The sequence below is a fragment of the Balaenoptera borealis genome (genome assembly GCF_965194805.1).
Source record: "Balaenoptera borealis genome assembly, chromosome: 19".
NCBI lineage: Eukaryota > Metazoa > Chordata > Mammalia > Artiodactyla > Balaenopteridae > Balaenoptera > Balaenoptera borealis.
The window spans coordinates 33,096,531-33,112,784 of NC_138878.1; the positions used below are offsets into that span (position 1 = coordinate 33,096,531).

Sequence of the window (16,254 nt, forward strand, 5' to 3'; positions counted from 1 at the left end):
TTTCTCAGTAAATGGGAGATGAAAGCTTCAAGAATTAATAAAGCCTTCTAAGAATGGTAGTATACTAGAAACCACATATGCTCACATAATTACTTTCCTCCCTCTCAGAGTCAAGAGCAGGAAAACTACATAAGTAGAGCATTAATCACAGACTTTAAAAGATTCAGAATAGAACTCAGCTAGGCATTTACATACAATGAGGAAAAAAAATCACTCCTGTAGAAATAAACATGCTATGTCTGAATAAAAAATTTTGAATAAGGCCACACATAACTTTTTCTTCACTTACCTACTGAAATAGCCAGGTCAACATTGGTGGAGAACCTACTTAAATACTTTAATACAATCTCCAAACACCCTTCTTTGTTGAATATAGATACTGCTCTACTACTGCATTCACTAAATTGAAGGGGGGAAAAAAAAGTTTTACTATTCACATTTTAACATTATCAACCACAGAAATTCATGAAAAAATAATTAGGCTTTGTAAAAGAACCAAAGAGCTGTAGTCAACCAACCACCATTTTTATAGATGAAGAAACCAATGCCCATTCATAGTCACTGTGAACACAACTGGCTATCTGTATTTTTATTTCCATCACAGTAGGATCTTTTAGCCAATCTCTTTACCCGCATGCCAATTTCCTTACAGGAGGTTAAAGATGGAAGAGAGCTTAGAAATCATTTACTTCAATGCCTCATTTTGCGAATAAGGAAACTCAGACCCCAAGAGGTGAAGTGATCTGTCCAAAGATCACACACTTTGTTACTGGTGAGTCTTTGGGTCCAGCTTACTTGTCTTTCCACTATATCACAGTAATGATAAATTAAAGTAAGGATAAAAGGACTCTATACTTATCACACAAAAAGTACAAATTTAAAAGAAAGTAAAATTAAAATTTTATTCATTCCATCTAGACTGTTATAATTTTAACAGAATTTGCAGTCTGCAACAGAGAAATTGTTATAATAAATATTTTTGAAATTACACTTTTTAATAAAAGAATCAGAATTAATGTTATCAATGTTATTAATTAACATATATGCTAAATACAGGGTAAACAGAGCTAATTATAATAATTTTATCCCTGGTTCCAGAGAAGAATATTCCTCCAGACATACCATATATACACATGACAGACTAACAGCTAACAGAGCTGACTAAATGATTAAATTCAATCTTGCTGTCTAAAGATAAACTATTTTCTGTTTGTGTATCCGTCTATCCATCCATCCATCCATCCATCTAGTTACTGCAACACTGCTACGAACCTCCCCTCAAGAAGCCCATAGTAAAGTCAGGTATAGTCAGGAAAATAAAGCATAAATGTGTTAAGATAATAGGCACTCAGGAAAGAGAGATCACTGTGGAGACCACTTTTTCAGGCACTTTTCAAAGAAAACTTTTTTTAAATTTCTGAGTTCAACAATTTATATATTAAAGTTATCTGAAAAACAGCACCCACTAGCTTGCTTGAATGCCATTTCCTCAGATCTGATCTCTCCAATTTTCCTGGTGGAATGCATCCACTAGTTTAAAATGAAATCATGGGGGGGGACGGATAAATTGGAGGATTGGGACTGACATATACACACTACTATATATAAAATAGATAACTAATAAGGACCTAGTGTAGAGCACAAGGAACTCTATTCAATAACTCTGTAATAGCCTATATGGGAAAAGAATCTAAAAAAGAGTGGATATACGTATATGCATAACAGATTCACTTTGCTGTACACCTGAAACTAACACAACATTGTAAATCAACTATACCCCAATAAACATTAAAAAATAAAAATAAAAACTAAAAAAAAAAAAAAAAGAAAGAAATCATAGGCAAGTTTGGATTGCTGTGTAGGCAGCTTTCCAGGATCCAACTTAACCTTGTATTCTATGAAGTACCTGTGCTTTAGGTCAGAAATAATCATCGCTGCTGACTGAAAATAAGGAAATGACAGATTCTTGCTAGAATCTGGCTAGAAATGTAAGACAATAAAATGGCGTAGAAAAAAATGCAGGTTGTGTTTCCAGCCACCTCCATTCCTAAAAGCAAGTCCACCCACCCCCACCCCTACTCCCACCCTCCCCCGCCCCGGGCCACTGTTACAATGATGGAATGGAGCATGGCCTTCTTCCTACTGGGACCAAAGCAGCTCTTCTCAGGCATCTACTTCCCTGTCAAATGGCACCTGCCACGGCAGAGGAGTAAAGCACCCACTGAGGTCTGTGGTCCCTGTCTCATTCCAGATGCCACGTCAAAGCATCTACTGCACTGGAGGCTGGCTGGCTTTAAGACAACTGCTACTTAAGGTACACGGGTAGTGGGGGAGGAAGGAGGTGCAGTGGGTACTAACGTCCATGATTCCTCTTATTTTTGTCAGCAGCAATGACTGGAGAGAAGAGCTGTAAAGCAAAAAAGGACGTAGTGATGCTATGAGGAAAACGGCTTGGGAAGGACAGTTGATCTTAGGTCACTTGATGAGACCTCCGACCGAGCACTAACATCACAGATTTACACACCTACCAAAGAGAAGAGAGATTCCTCTGCAGTTTAACAGAGGGAGCATCAGCCTGAGTAGCACTGAAGCAGGAGGCTGTGTTTGGAAAGCATCTTACCATATATTCCACAGCACGTTTACCGCCTCATTGGCTATGTTTTCAATAGAATTTCTGTTCTGGTCTTTTTTTTCCTGTGGAGACATCTCATTTGAATCCAGTCCAGTACTACACTGAAACCAAACACCATGATTAGCAACTTTGTTCAAAAGAATAATTAAACAGAAAGACAGTGAAGAATCACAAAAAGTAAACATCAAAAATGATAGTGGTTGCCTATATGGGAAAAGAATCTAAAGAAAAAAAAAAAGAGTGGCTATATGTATATGTACAACTGATTCACTTTGCTGTACACCTGAAATTAACACAGCATTGTAAATCAACTATACTCCAATAAAAATTAAAAAAAAAATGATAGTGGTTGACAAGCCCATCAAATTCTCATAAACAGTACAGTTCCTGTAACCCTGCACCCTTCTGGCAAGAAATACAGACAAGAAAGGTTCACAAGTCACTGTACAAACTGGATAAAAAGCATTTCACATGTTAAGTGAGAATGTAAAATCAATACAAAATATTTTATCTAACGTGGTAAAGATAGTATATAAGGCAAAGAAAAGTAACACATAATAAGAGCTAACATCTATACCGTACCTTCTATGTGCAAGGCACTATTCTAAGTACTTCATGTCTGTTAAGTCATTTAATCCTCACCACAAACCTATGAAGTAGGTGAACTCTTATCCCGAATCTCCTGCTACAAATAGGAAACAGAGGTACAGAGAGCTTGCTGAAGGTGTAGCTTAGTATCTAGTGAAGTGGGATTCAGATCCAGGCATCCTGGCTCCGAAGTGGGTGCTCTGAACCACTCTGCAGTTCTGCCCCTCTCCTACAATCCACGGCACCCTCTAAAGCAGGCTTCTTAATCTCAGCACTGCTGACATTTGGATGGGATGATTCTTTGCTGTGGTGCATGTGGCTGTCATGCGCAATGTAGGATGTTCAGCAGCATCCTTGGCCTCTCCCACTAGATGCCAGTAGCAACCCCTACTCCAAAGCCGTGACAATCAAAAATGACTCCAGACATTGCTAAATGTCCCCTGCAGGGCACATTATCCCTAGTAGAATCACTGTTCTAAAGGGAACAAGACTGACACCTCTCATCAAAACTGGATATTCTTTATACGGCCTCAGGTGAAAATTACCCATCAATACAGAATAGCGGACCAGAGGCAGGGCGGAGGAAGAGCTCCTTAATCCCTGAACTACATCATGCAATAAAGGTGGCATGATATTAAATCTGAGAACATAATCTAGTCTTCTCAGCAAATTCCTAATATCTGTGCTTCAGCTTCCTCATATGTAAAACAGGAATAACAATACCTGCCAAACAGGACTGCTCCGAGGATTAAGTGAAATAATACACAAGACAGCACCTAGCACATAAATAAGCAACCAATAAATACAAATTATTTTCATCGTATGAAATTTAAAGTCTAAAGGAGTCAGTCTATAGTTTTAGGAAGGTCTTTTCTAACAAGCAGATAAATAAAGGTAGTGGGGACAAACTAGAGACTCGTATCCATGATGAGATCAGTGTTTCCAGGAAAGAAATACAATTCCTATAGGATGTTTTGAGGGAAGACAAAATAACTAACACCAAAGTACTTAAAAGGCAAAACAGGGACTTCCTTGGTGGCACAGTGGTTAAGAATCCGCTTGCCAATGCAGGGGACAGGGGTTCGATCCCTGGTCCGGGAAGATCCCACATGCCGTGGAGCAACTAAGCCCGTGCACCACAACTACTGAGCCTGCACTCTAGAGCCCACGAGCCACAACTACTGAGCCCTCGCACCTAGAGCCCATGGTCCGCAACAAGAGAAGCCACAGCAATGAGAAGCCCAGGCACTGCTACGAAGAGTAGCCCCGGCTCACCGCAACTAGAGAAAGCCCGTGCGCAGCAACAAAGACCCAACGCAGCCAAAAATAAATAAATAAACTTATTTAAAAAAAAAAAAGGCAAAACAAAACCCCAAACCGTCTGAGTGTGTATACTAACAGCGACCTGGGAAAGCGGCATACCTCTTTCAGCAGTGCGACCAGCGGAGTCATGATATCCTTGGTCACCATGTCATCACAAACTTCGAAACCGCCACAAGCACTGAGATTTCTACACAAGAAGTTTAAAACAGGTTTTACTTTCAGACCACATGTCACAAAACATATTAAGCGCTCAAGTTTATTTCTATTTCTACCCATACTTAAGGTTTCCCGGAAGAAATCGCTTATGATTCCTGTAAGATGCTGCACAGCCAATCCACAGATCTCCACCTATGCTAATCCTTGCTTTACGTGAAGTAAACAGATGTCTCTGTCTTGTAACAGCTTAGTTTTCAGGACTGAGACGATACACAGGGAGAGGGAAGACTTCTCCTATTTAATGTGAATCAGTCATGGCCTGATCTTTTTTTTTTTTTGGCCACACAGCCTGGCTTGTGAGATTTTAGTTCCCCGACCAGGGATTGAACCCACACCCTCCGCAGAGAGAGCACGGAGTCCTAACCACTGGACCGCCAGGGAAGTCGTCTGCCTGATCTTATATGAAGGGAACTTTTCTTGGAATCAAGACTTCCAGGGTAGGAAGGCTGAGGCTATTGAGAAAGACATTCCCTTGAAGCAATCCTGACTAAATTTAATTTTGATTGGAAAGACACTGTTTGCCCTCGGAGTGCACAGCACTGTCCTAGGCACTCAGGGTATGAAGAGAAACCGGAAGCCGCCTCACCGTCTTCCAGGAGCTCTCAGTGTGTGTATGCTTCGGGGGAATGGTAGGGCTTTCCACACACTGTTTCCTCCATCAAGTGGTTAATCCCCACTCATCCCCCAGATCTCACCTCAAACATCACGCCCTTAGGGTTTTCTTCCCTGAACCCCTAGGTATACCTTCTCATAGCATCTTCTGTAAATATCATTGGCTGGAATTACACACTTGTGTGATTAGTTGCATAATGCCTGCCTCCCTCAATACTGTAAGATCCATTAAGGACAGAAATTATGTGTCTTGTCCACTGCCACATGCCCACGACCTAGCCCACTGCCTGTTGCACAGCAGGCATTCAATATATACTTGCTAAATCAATGAAAGAAACAGAATAAAGACAGAGCTATGAAAACTACGAATATTAACTTTACTCTTGCCCCCCCTACAGTCCATTCTCTGCACAGCTACCAGAGTGGCCTTTTGAAAAGGTAAATTAGACCAGTCACTCCTGCTTAGAATAGGTCCTTTAGCTCTACACCACTGGATCCTTATCCATCTCTCCAGCCTCAACTCTTACAATGCCCGCCCTCCACTCTATTCGGCCACATACCCTTCCCATTCTTTAACCATGCCAAGCCCTCTGCTGTTGCTGTTCCCTCTGTCAGGAATGCTCTTTCCCTTGTTTGTCCACGCCTGGCTCTAGCCTGCAGAGCCAGGAGGCTAGAGTTCACAAATGTCATCTAAAGATCACCCAATTTAAAGTAACTTCCCATCCCCAACTCATCATCCTCTTGGTTTCTCCATAGCACCACTTACGATCTAATGTTATGTTTCCCCTGTTTACTGGTTTCCTGTCTGTCTCCGCAACAACACGGGTTCTGTGAAGGCAGGGATCTTGGCTGTCTTGCTCAATGTCCTGCCTGCTCAAAATCTACCGCACCTAGAACACCTGGCATATATACTGGAAGAGTTCACTGAACCTCAGGACTCCATGGAGGCTCCCTGGAAAGGGTACAACGTGCGCTAGGCCTTGACGAGAGGACGTTTGACAGGTGGCTACTGCAGGTGAAGCAGCAATGCGTGTAGTCCGGGGCTCATGGGGTCCTCCGGAGTCTGAAGCCTGAGCTCAAATCCCCCCTCTGCAAACAGGAGAGCCTCTGCAGTTCCTGGCCCTCCCGAGCTGCCGCAGACAAGTGCACTGAGGATGAAACCGATTAGCTACGGTGCGTGGCACACAGGAGGCGCCAGCTGGACGCCGTGGGCCCGGATCCGAGGCACCACCCCGGACCCCATTCCCTGCTCACCTCAGTGCGCCAGCCGCCGTCTCCCTCACCGCCAGACTGGGGTCGAGCAACAGCGGCCCGAGGCGTCGCACGGCGTCCCGGCGAGCCAGGCCCGGCAGCGCCGGCCTCTGCTGCACCAGCCGGGCCAGCCCCGCGCAGGCGCACTCGCGGACCTCGGCGCTCGGGTGCTGGAGCTGCGGGAAAGAACAAGTGTCAAAGAGAGAGCAGAGCGCACGCGCGCGGGCGCGGCGGCAGGGGCGCGTGGCGTTGCTGGGGGGCTCCGCGCGAGGCCTTCCCCCCGCCCCTCCCCGCGCGGCCCGGCGAGCCCTCGCCTCACTTTTTCTAGCAGCTCCGCCGCTGGCCCGTCGTCCTCCTCTGGCTCAGTCCCGTTCGCCGCCGCCGCCTCGGCCTGACAGTCGCCCGTAGGGGAGAACTGAGGTCTCTTGAAGCGTTTCGTCCGGCTCTTGCCCATGGTGAACTGCGCTGGCGGGAAGACCGAGAGAGGAGGGCAACAGCAAGACGGTGGCGTCTGCTCAGCTGGCAGCAAGGTCTTGCAGTCTAGGGGTCTACCCACTACTGTTCAACTGGGCCTGATGACGGCCCGAGCCCACATGGGGAAGCAATGCGCATGCGCGTGTCGTGTCGGCGGCGGAGGGGGGGCTGGTGGCCAGCGCGGGGAGAGCGCAGGCGTAGAGGGGAAGTTGGGCGGGCCCAGACCTTGCGGAGGGGCGTGTCTTATGGGTTTTCTCAGGAAGGGGAAGGCTGGATTTGAAGGTTAGAACCGACTCCGCCTCCCGCCAGCTAGTGACGTTTATCAAGTTACTGAACTTGCCAAACCTTTATTTCCATAATAATCAAATGCGATTAAGGATACCTAACTTGCCAGGTCAGGTTATTGTGAGGCTTAAAAAAATATTGTGTAAAGTGCCTAACTCCAAGCCTGATGTATGTAGTAGGTGCTCAAAAAACATTAACCACGATTTTATTTTGTGCCTAGCACAGCTCCTGTCATAGACAAAGTCCCTATTTGATGGACTCCCTAAGAAGTTACTAAACCTTCCTGCCTCAGTTTCCTCATCGTGAAATGGGGATACCAATAATATATACGTAATGGAGTTGTTATAAGGATAAATGTGTTAATGTGTTTAATATGCTAAGAACAGAGACTGGCACATAATAAGCACTATATAAATGTATGGTTGAAACTTTCATTTAACAAATAACAAAAGGATTCTTTCACAAATATTTATTGAGTACCAGGTACAGTGCTGGGCATTGGGATAAAACAATAACCAAGACAGATATGGACCCTGTCATTTGTCTTTGTCCTTATGGAGTTTACAGTTTACTGAGAGATGTGTTAAATATATAATTATGTGAGTAACTATTTAATTACAGTTGTGGTAAGTACTCAGAAAGAAGGAAAAGTACAGGAGAATCTTATGTAGTCTTTATAATTACATGTATTTATGGAGCACCCAATAGATATATAGCTTTCAGGTCAACAATGTATGGGAGAAAAGTTCCATCCCATGGCAACCCTACCCTCAAAGAGTTGACTGTCTAGTAAAGGAAATGACTAATTACTATAGCATATTTTGGAAAATAATCACAGAGGTGTAGCTGAAGTTGTACAGAAGCTGAGGCCTATCAAAGACCAACTTTAGGTACAAGGAAAACTTGGAGCCCCCAGATATATGTTGGTGGGTTTTACTTCCTAGATCTCTCTTTTCTGGCTACTGATCTCCTAACCTCCCTAGTCCAAGCTACTGTCTTGTCTTGACCACATGGCCTTCTGGTCTCTCTTTTTCCACCCTCATCATCCGTTGAGAAGCTGGAGTGATTTTTTTCAGAATGAATATCCCTCCAACTTTCTAATACGCACTCCTTTGCTTGAACCCTTTCAATGGCTTCCATTTCTCTTAGGATGGGGATCAAAATCTTAGCCGGCTGCAGTGTCTCATCCCGGCCTGCAGCTTCATCTCACATCACCTCCTGCATTCTGCCCTTAAGCCGCCCTCCAAAGGGCCTCTTCTGCCTTAGGACTTTGGACAAGCCCCAGACCCCACCCCTCTCACTGCGAATGCAAGAGTCACTTCTTCAAAGGTGCCTCCTCTGATTTTGAAGTCTGAGATGGGTTTCCCTTGAGATGGCACATATCCTGTTCCTTTGCTTCAAAGCACAGTTCAAAATTACAGTTATAACTTAAATTTGTGTATAGTTCTACACAATTCTTATACCCATACTCTGCCCAACTGCACACTAAACCTTGTGAGGATAAGACTGCCTGTTTTCACATATTGTCTTCCCAACACTGGCCAAGACCTGGCACAAAATAAGCATGCCATTTCTTAAATGAATAGAGACCACATAATCAAGAAAGAGTAGGGCATGCAATCTAGACAGAATAGGGGGAGACAAAACAGATTCTTGCTCACTGTGGGGATGAGCAAGAAAAAATAGTTCAAAACCTTAGTCGGGGGAGAACTATGGGATCTATTTCATTACTATTTCCTGTGAGAAATTACATTTCTGCTAAAAATGAATGATAAACTATTTAAGCTTAAGAGCCCTTCCAGGACCCACCTAAGATCATCAGTCTTAGGAGAAGCCCAATGACCTTTAACCAGCTTAATAATCCAAGTTAACCAGGCATTTTAAAAAATCCAGCCAAGCAATGATTGACATGATCAACGTCAATGCCACCCAACCATCCCCTTTTCCTACAAATTATCATTGTCAAGAGGGAATTTTTGAATTAGATTGCTTAGAAGCCTCTTTCCTTTTGAGACAATAAAAATGTTTGTAATCAATTATTTGCAGATAAATTTTGTTTTAAATAGGAACTAGCTGTTCTCTCAGACTCCTGTTTCTCCCCCTTCACACGTCTGTTGGGTAATCTTCCTCAGAACACACTCCGATCAATATTCGTTGAAAACCTTTGACAGTCCCATGTAGGTGCATAACTGAACCAGGCAGAATCAGGCTCAGACTTTTACATGACCTACCTGTGCGGCCACAGCACCCTGCCACATGCTTCCAACACCTCAGCTCTTGCCTGAGCCTCCTCAGTCACCCCAGAAACTCCCTCGGACTTTCCTTTACCCAGGCCTGGGGGCTGTAGAGCTCAGCAAGCTTCCCCAGTACACCCTGGTGTTAATCATTTCCACTTTCCTGATACACAGTCTCAGATCTACTTCCAGTTCCTCTGAGTGTTACAGACTCGTTGTGGGATAGGAGATGTAAACCAAAAAGATGGCTGTCCAGTGGGGCCTGGCCTGTTGTCCTTCTGTCCCAGCAGATACTCTATCCTCAGCTCTCCTTGTACCGTTTTGTACAGTGCAAATCTACACCAGGGGTTCTAAACAGGGGGATGGCTTTGCCCCTCAGAGGACAAATGTCTCCTGGGCAGCAATATTGCCCTAGGTTGAGAATCAGAGAAATGTACTTTTGTTGAGTGACTATTTGCTTATTGGCCTAGACTCTATGAAGTTAGATATAATTTATAGATTGATAAATTGCAAATGATTTTGTCCTATTGAGATGCAAATTATTTCTGTCTAGTAGAAAATATAACCTCAAAGAATACAATTTCATTGCCTTGTAGGACATGAACCAATTTAATACCTAACCTAGTAATCTTTTTTTTTAATTGAGGTATCGTTGATGTACATTATGTAAGTTTCAGGTGTACAACATAGTGATTCACAATTTTTAAAGGTTATACTCCATTAGTTATAAATTATTACAATTTATATAAAATATATTCCCTGTGTTGTATAATATATCCTTGTAGCTTATTTATTTTATACATAGTAGTTTGTACTGTTTGGTGTTTTTTTTTTGGCCGCGCCGCGTGGCATGTGGCTTGCGGGATCTTAGTTCCGCAACCAGGGATCTAATCCATGCCCCTTGCAGTGGAAGCAAAGGAGTCTTAACTGCTGGACCACCAGGGAAGTCCCTAGTAGTTTGTACTTCTTAATCTCCTCCCCCGCTTCCCTCTCCCCACTGATAACTACTAGTTTGTTCTCTGTATCTGTGAGTCTATTTCTTCTTTGTTATATTCACTATTTTATTTTTTAGATTCCACATATAAGTGATACCATACAGTATTTGTCTTTCTCTGTCTGACTTATTTCACTTAGCATAATACCCTCCAAGTCCATCCATGTTGCAAATGGCAAAATTTCATTCTTTTTTCTAACTGAGTAGTATTCCATTGTATATATATACCACATCTTCTTTATCCATACATCTGTTGATGGACACTTAGGTTGCTTCTATATCTTGGCAATTGTAAATAATGCTGCTATGAACATTGGGGTGCGTGTATCTTTTTCAATTAGCATGCTTGCGTGCGCGCACTCCCTCTCTCTCTCTCTATATATATACACACACAGGAGTGGAATTGCTGGGTCATATGGTAGTTCTATTTTTAGTTTTTTGAGAAACCTCCATACTGTTTTTCACAGTGGCTGCACCAATTTACATTCCCACCAACAGTGTGCAAGGGTTCCCTTTTCTCCACATCCTCGCCAACATTTGTTATTTGTGTTCTTTTTGATGATAGCCCATTCTGACAGGTGTGAGGTGATATTTCACTGTGGTCTTAGTTTGCATTTCTCTGATGATTAATGATGTTGAGCATATTTTCAGGTGCCTGTTGGCCATCTGTATGTCTTCTTTGGAAAAATGTCTATTCAGTTCTTCTGCTCATTTTTTAATTGGGTTGTTTGTTTTTTTGATGTTGAATTGTTTATATATTTTGGATAGTAACCCCTTATCAGTCATATCATTTGCAAATATTTTCTCCCATTAGTGGGTTGTCTTTTCATTTTGTCGATGGTTTAGTTTACTGTGCAAAAGCTTTTAGGTTCAATTAGGTCCCATTTGTTTATTTTTGCTTTTATTTCCTTTGGTTTAGGAGACCGATCCAAAAAAATATTGCTACAATTTATGTCAAAGAGTTCTGCCTATGAACACAACATTGTAAAGCAACTATTTAAAAATAAATAAAAGATAAAAACCAAAAAAAAAAGAAAGAGTGCTGCCTATCTTTTCTTCTTTCTAGGAATTTTATGGTTTCCTAGCAGTCTTGTTTAAGTATATTTTTCCTCACTGAATAAATTTCTGTTCCTCCTTTATACCAATTTCACCATCTTCCTGGTTCCTTCATTAAGGAACTGACACATGCTCACTATAGGTTTATTTGATGAATGAAAATTTAAACTTGTTGAAAATCATCCTTTGACAGTGTTTATTCATAAGGCAAGAAAGGTGTTCACCAGGTACTATGAAGTAAAAAGGCAGGTTACAAAGCAGCATATATAGTATAATCCCACTTTTGGAAAAACACACACAGAGGGAATACCTATGAAAGTATATATACCAAAGTGTCACCTGTGCTTAACTATAGGGGGAGTTAAGGGAGATCATTTAAATATCTTATTTTTCAACTATTTTATTTTGGGGGTTTTCTAGAATGAGCAGGTAGTATTGGCATAATTTTTTGTAAATTAATTAATTTATTTTTTTTTGGCTGCGTTGGGTCTTCGTTGCTGCACGCAGGCTTTCTCTAGTTGTGGCGAGCCTGGGCTACTCTTCGTTGCGGTGAGTATTTAGGGCAATACAGATTGCCCTAAATCCCATCTAACTCACTTAACCTTTGAAAAGCAACAAACCTTAAATGGTTTTGATCCAAACAGAGTGATGGGAGAACATTTTAAGAGCATCCTATTTACCCAAAAGTCAACAGAATCAGTTCTATCTCCTCACCTAAACCAGTATTGTCAGTCTTTCTCATTTTAGCCTTTTTAGTGGGTGTATAGGTCCTGGAACCTTCAAACATTGCTGGTGGGAATGTAAAATGGGGCAACCTCTTCAGAAAACAGTTTAGTGGTTTCTTATAAAGTCACGTACACTCAGCCCATGATCCAGCAATCCCACTCCAGGTATTCCCAAGAAAAATGAATATATCCACACTGACCTGTACATGAATAGTCACAGGTCTATTAATAACAGCCCCAAACTGGAAACAATCCAAATACCCATCAACAGGTAAACGGAGAAACGAAAAAAAGCAACGAAAAGGAATGAATTACAGATACATATATTAACATAGACAAAAAGTCTCAAAAATGTTTAGCAAAAGAAACCAGACAAAAAGTACTGTACGATTATACTATGATTTCATTTATATGAAACTCTAGAAACCACAAATCTAAAGAGCCGAACAAGAGTTGCCCAGAGCCAGGGGTTGGGGATGGAACCCTTTGGGGTGATTGAAATGTTCTGTGTCTTGCTTGTAGTGATTGTTACAGGGGTGCTACATTTATCAAAGTCCATCAAACTGTACAGTTAAAAACTGTTTTTTATAATAATTAGAGTTGTTTTATGTAAATTAACCTCAAAAGTTGATTTTTTAAAAACCCTTTAGAACCTATCCCTGTTTTGATCAGTTCCCCCATATTCATTGGTAATTATAATGGGTTCCATTCCTTATTTGGAGAGTGAGGGTCCCATTGACAGTATTTACTGAGCCATCACTACGTGCCAGACACTGCTCTAAGAGCTCTGCACGTATTAAGCTATTTAACCCGTCAACAAGCCCATGTGACGTTAACATCCCTATGTTAGAGATGAGAGAACTGAGGCACAGAGAATTTAAGCTACTTGCCTAAAAGCACGTGATCTGCAAACGACAAATATGGGACTGACCCTACACAGTCAGACTTGAGTTGTAATAAATGCAATACACTGTCTCCTAATAAATTTGTTGGTATTTACTGAAGAGCTAGCAAAATGAGGAAACCAAAGTTTTAATGGGTAACACCAGATAAAGGGAGGAACATAGAAAATGTCTAAGTATAAGAGCAGAGCTCTCTATACCTGTTTCTCCACTCATAAAATGAACTACTCCAGCTAGCAAACTCATATTCATTTTGCTACCTCACTGAAAAGAAGTATTTATATATATACACAATTTGAAAAATCATAAAAGGAAGAACGGCAGTCCCTTGCTTTACTTCTTCCCAACCCCAAGCCCATTCTAGGAAGTAGACATTCTCAACTCTTCTACCTATTTCTCCTATTATTATCTCCATACTCCCAAATGATAAGCTATTACTTTCTCTTATTTGTCAGTGTCATATACTATTTACCTTCTTGCCCTGGTAGGTAAGGACTTAGCTCTCCTGTACCCTCTCCCCCATTTCTCCTTCATCCAACAAAACTGTACCACAATTCTTGATTAAATCAGTGATCACTATCCAAATTACTAGGACAATGCAAATACTGCTCACTGCTATACTTCTAAGAAGTCCACTAAAGCCAGTCTCTTTCTTATACAACCTTCATTTTTCTTGGAGTTAAAAATTGCCTTTTTTTCATTATCCTGGCTTTCCATCAATCTGCCATTATTTTTTCCAAATGTCTAACATCTTTGTCAACAGTATTTGACATATGTTCAAATACATCCATTCCAGTTTCTTCCTGTGATCTCCTTCCTTTCCTCCTGCCCTTATCTGGACGGGGAATTCTCTAAGGATGCCGCACAGCAGTCATACTGGACTTTCATTGTGACTTGAGTACTGGGTTCCCCATTTCCTTTGAAGTTGTTAATACATGAAGAGAGAGCAATGGCGTTCACTGTGATAATGTTGTTTACTGTGGTAGCTCTTAACTGGAGTCACTTTATTTATTGAAAAAGTATTCTATATATGCATGAGTTCACAAATGTAATCAGATATAATTTCAGAAACCCAGGCCCGGACCCTAGTTTGTTTTTTTTTCCCAAACTGTTGCTATTTCAATTTACTTTATCTGATGCTTGATTCAGACAAACCAACTCTAAAAGAGACACTTATGAGGCGATTGGGGAAGTATGAGCTGAATATTTGATGGTATGAAATTATTGTTTTAGAGGCTTCCCTGGTGGCGCAGTGGTTAAGAATCCACCTGCCAATGCAGGGGACACGGGTTCGGGCCCTGGTCGGGAAAGATCCCACATGCCGTGGAGCAACTAAGCCCATGCGCCACAACTACTGAGCCTGCACTCTAGAGCCCTCGAGCCACAACTACTGAGCCCACGTGCTGCAACTACTGAAGCTCGTGTGCCTACAGCCCGTGCTCTGCAACAAGAGAAGCCACCGCAATGAGTAGCCCGCGCACCGCAACGAAGAGTAGCTCCCGCTCTCAGCAACTAGAGAAAGCCCGCACGCAGCAGCGAAGACCCAAAGCAGCCAAAAACAAAAATTAATTTTTTTAAAAAAAGCAACTTCTAGCAAGGATATATAGTATTTATCTTTTGATTTACTTAATGAAGTTATAATAGACTTAGTTATTTTAGTTTCCCTACTGTTATTTACCTTATAAATCTTAGCATTTAGCCTTCTATCTTAAGAACCTCCCCATAAAACTAAATACATTATGTAAGAAAACTTATGACTTAGTGTAATTATGTACAAAACTTAAATACCAAAGTTAAGGTTCATTCATTCATTCAACCCACAGTAACTGAGCATCTTCCAAATGCCAGGTGCTCTAGGGTACTAAAGATACATGGATGACAAGGACTCAGAATATAGGGACCTTAAGAATAAGTCACCTGCCTAAGTGGTTAATGGAGGAACCAGGACTACGACCCAAGTCAATCTGCCAGGCTGGACTCTTCCACTACACATGGCCCAGAGACCCCTTACCTGGCAGATGACATCACGCTTGCTTTGAAGCAGCTCCCTAGTCCCTTACAGGGACGGGCCAACTCTCCTCAAAGCATGCTCTTTGGAACACTTCTTCCGTGTAATATTCTGTAAGTCAGGGTCTTATTGGCAAGAAAGAGACGCTGACTTTGGCTGATTAAACAGAAGACAGACTATCGAAAGGGTATTGGGTACCTCACAGGATTTTGGGGAGGTCCGGAGAGACCAGTTCAAGGCTAAACTTTTAGAAAAAAATGCCCAGACCCATGCCATCAAACTGGCCTGATGAGGAAACCGGTACCACTACCACTGAGCACTACTAAGTACTCTGCAACAGAAACTTATCTTTACGGCCTCACCCTTGTCCCAAATGCAAAGGAGGGAAGTTTTCTGGGTTGTCTTCAGAGAGACAGGACTCATTCAGCTGGCATTCCCCACACCTAGCAAGGGCATTCAAAAAAAGCTTGGTAGACAAATATCATGACAAATATCCAAATATCCACAGTGAACGTTAACAGGCATTTCACAGAATGTCAGGGAAACAGGTTTCTCTACTGCAGGACCACCTGGAGCTTTTAATATGCTTTGGAGCATAGGGACTCTCTAAGAAGATAAAATAGTTCCCAATCATTGGTGATCATCGAAACTTTATTTCTGTAACAGGTAACCCAGGACGGAAAAAGTGGTAGACGTTATGCTCAACTGCTCCCTCTCTTGGCCTCCCACAAAGTTCCACTCATTTGACTACTAAAAGCTCTTACTTCTCTGGTTCAGGAGCCCTCATCTCTCACCTGGACTATATAGCAGCAGTTCCCAACTGCCCTCCAGGGCATGGCCCTTCAGTCCACACAGTAGCAGTCATGATCATAAAATGCAAATCCAGTTAAGTCACTTCCCTACCAAAACACTTCGGTGGCTTGCCACTACCCTCACGAGACTCCCAACCCCAGA

General features: G+C 42.1%; 1 protein-coding gene and 1 long non-coding RNA gene across 8 annotated transcripts in view; one reads left to right on the top strand and one right to left on the bottom strand.

The window, feature by feature from the left end:
- The window catches only part of HEATR3 (HEAT repeat containing 3), a 35,700-nt gene extending 28,436 nt beyond the window's left edge, over positions 1–7,264 (bottom strand). For 4 of the 7 annotated variants that reach the window (XM_082366661.1, XM_082366662.1, XM_082366659.1 and 1 more), the window contains exons 1-6: positions 6,942–7,264; positions 6,626–6,798; positions 4,643–4,730; positions 3,944–3,996; positions 2,621–2,728; positions 290–399 (exon numbers count right to left, since the gene is read on the bottom strand). In XM_082366661.1, coding sequence (XP_082222787.1) covers positions 290–399; positions 2,621–2,728; positions 3,944–3,996; positions 4,643–4,730; positions 6,626–6,798; positions 6,942–7,076 — 667 coding nt within the window. In that variant the 5' untranslated portion in view covers positions 7,077–7,264. Of the gene's footprint in view, positions 1–289; positions 400–2,620; positions 2,734–3,943; positions 3,997–4,642; positions 4,731–6,625; positions 6,799–6,941 lie in introns of those variants that run through there. The other 3 variants (XM_082366657.1, XM_082366658.1, XM_082366663.1) reach the window with 3 other exon arrangements.
- LOC309616285 overlaps positions 1–16,254 on the top strand; it is a 409,627-nt gene that overhangs the window by 324,671 nt on the left and 68,702 nt on the right. The window lies entirely within an intron of this gene.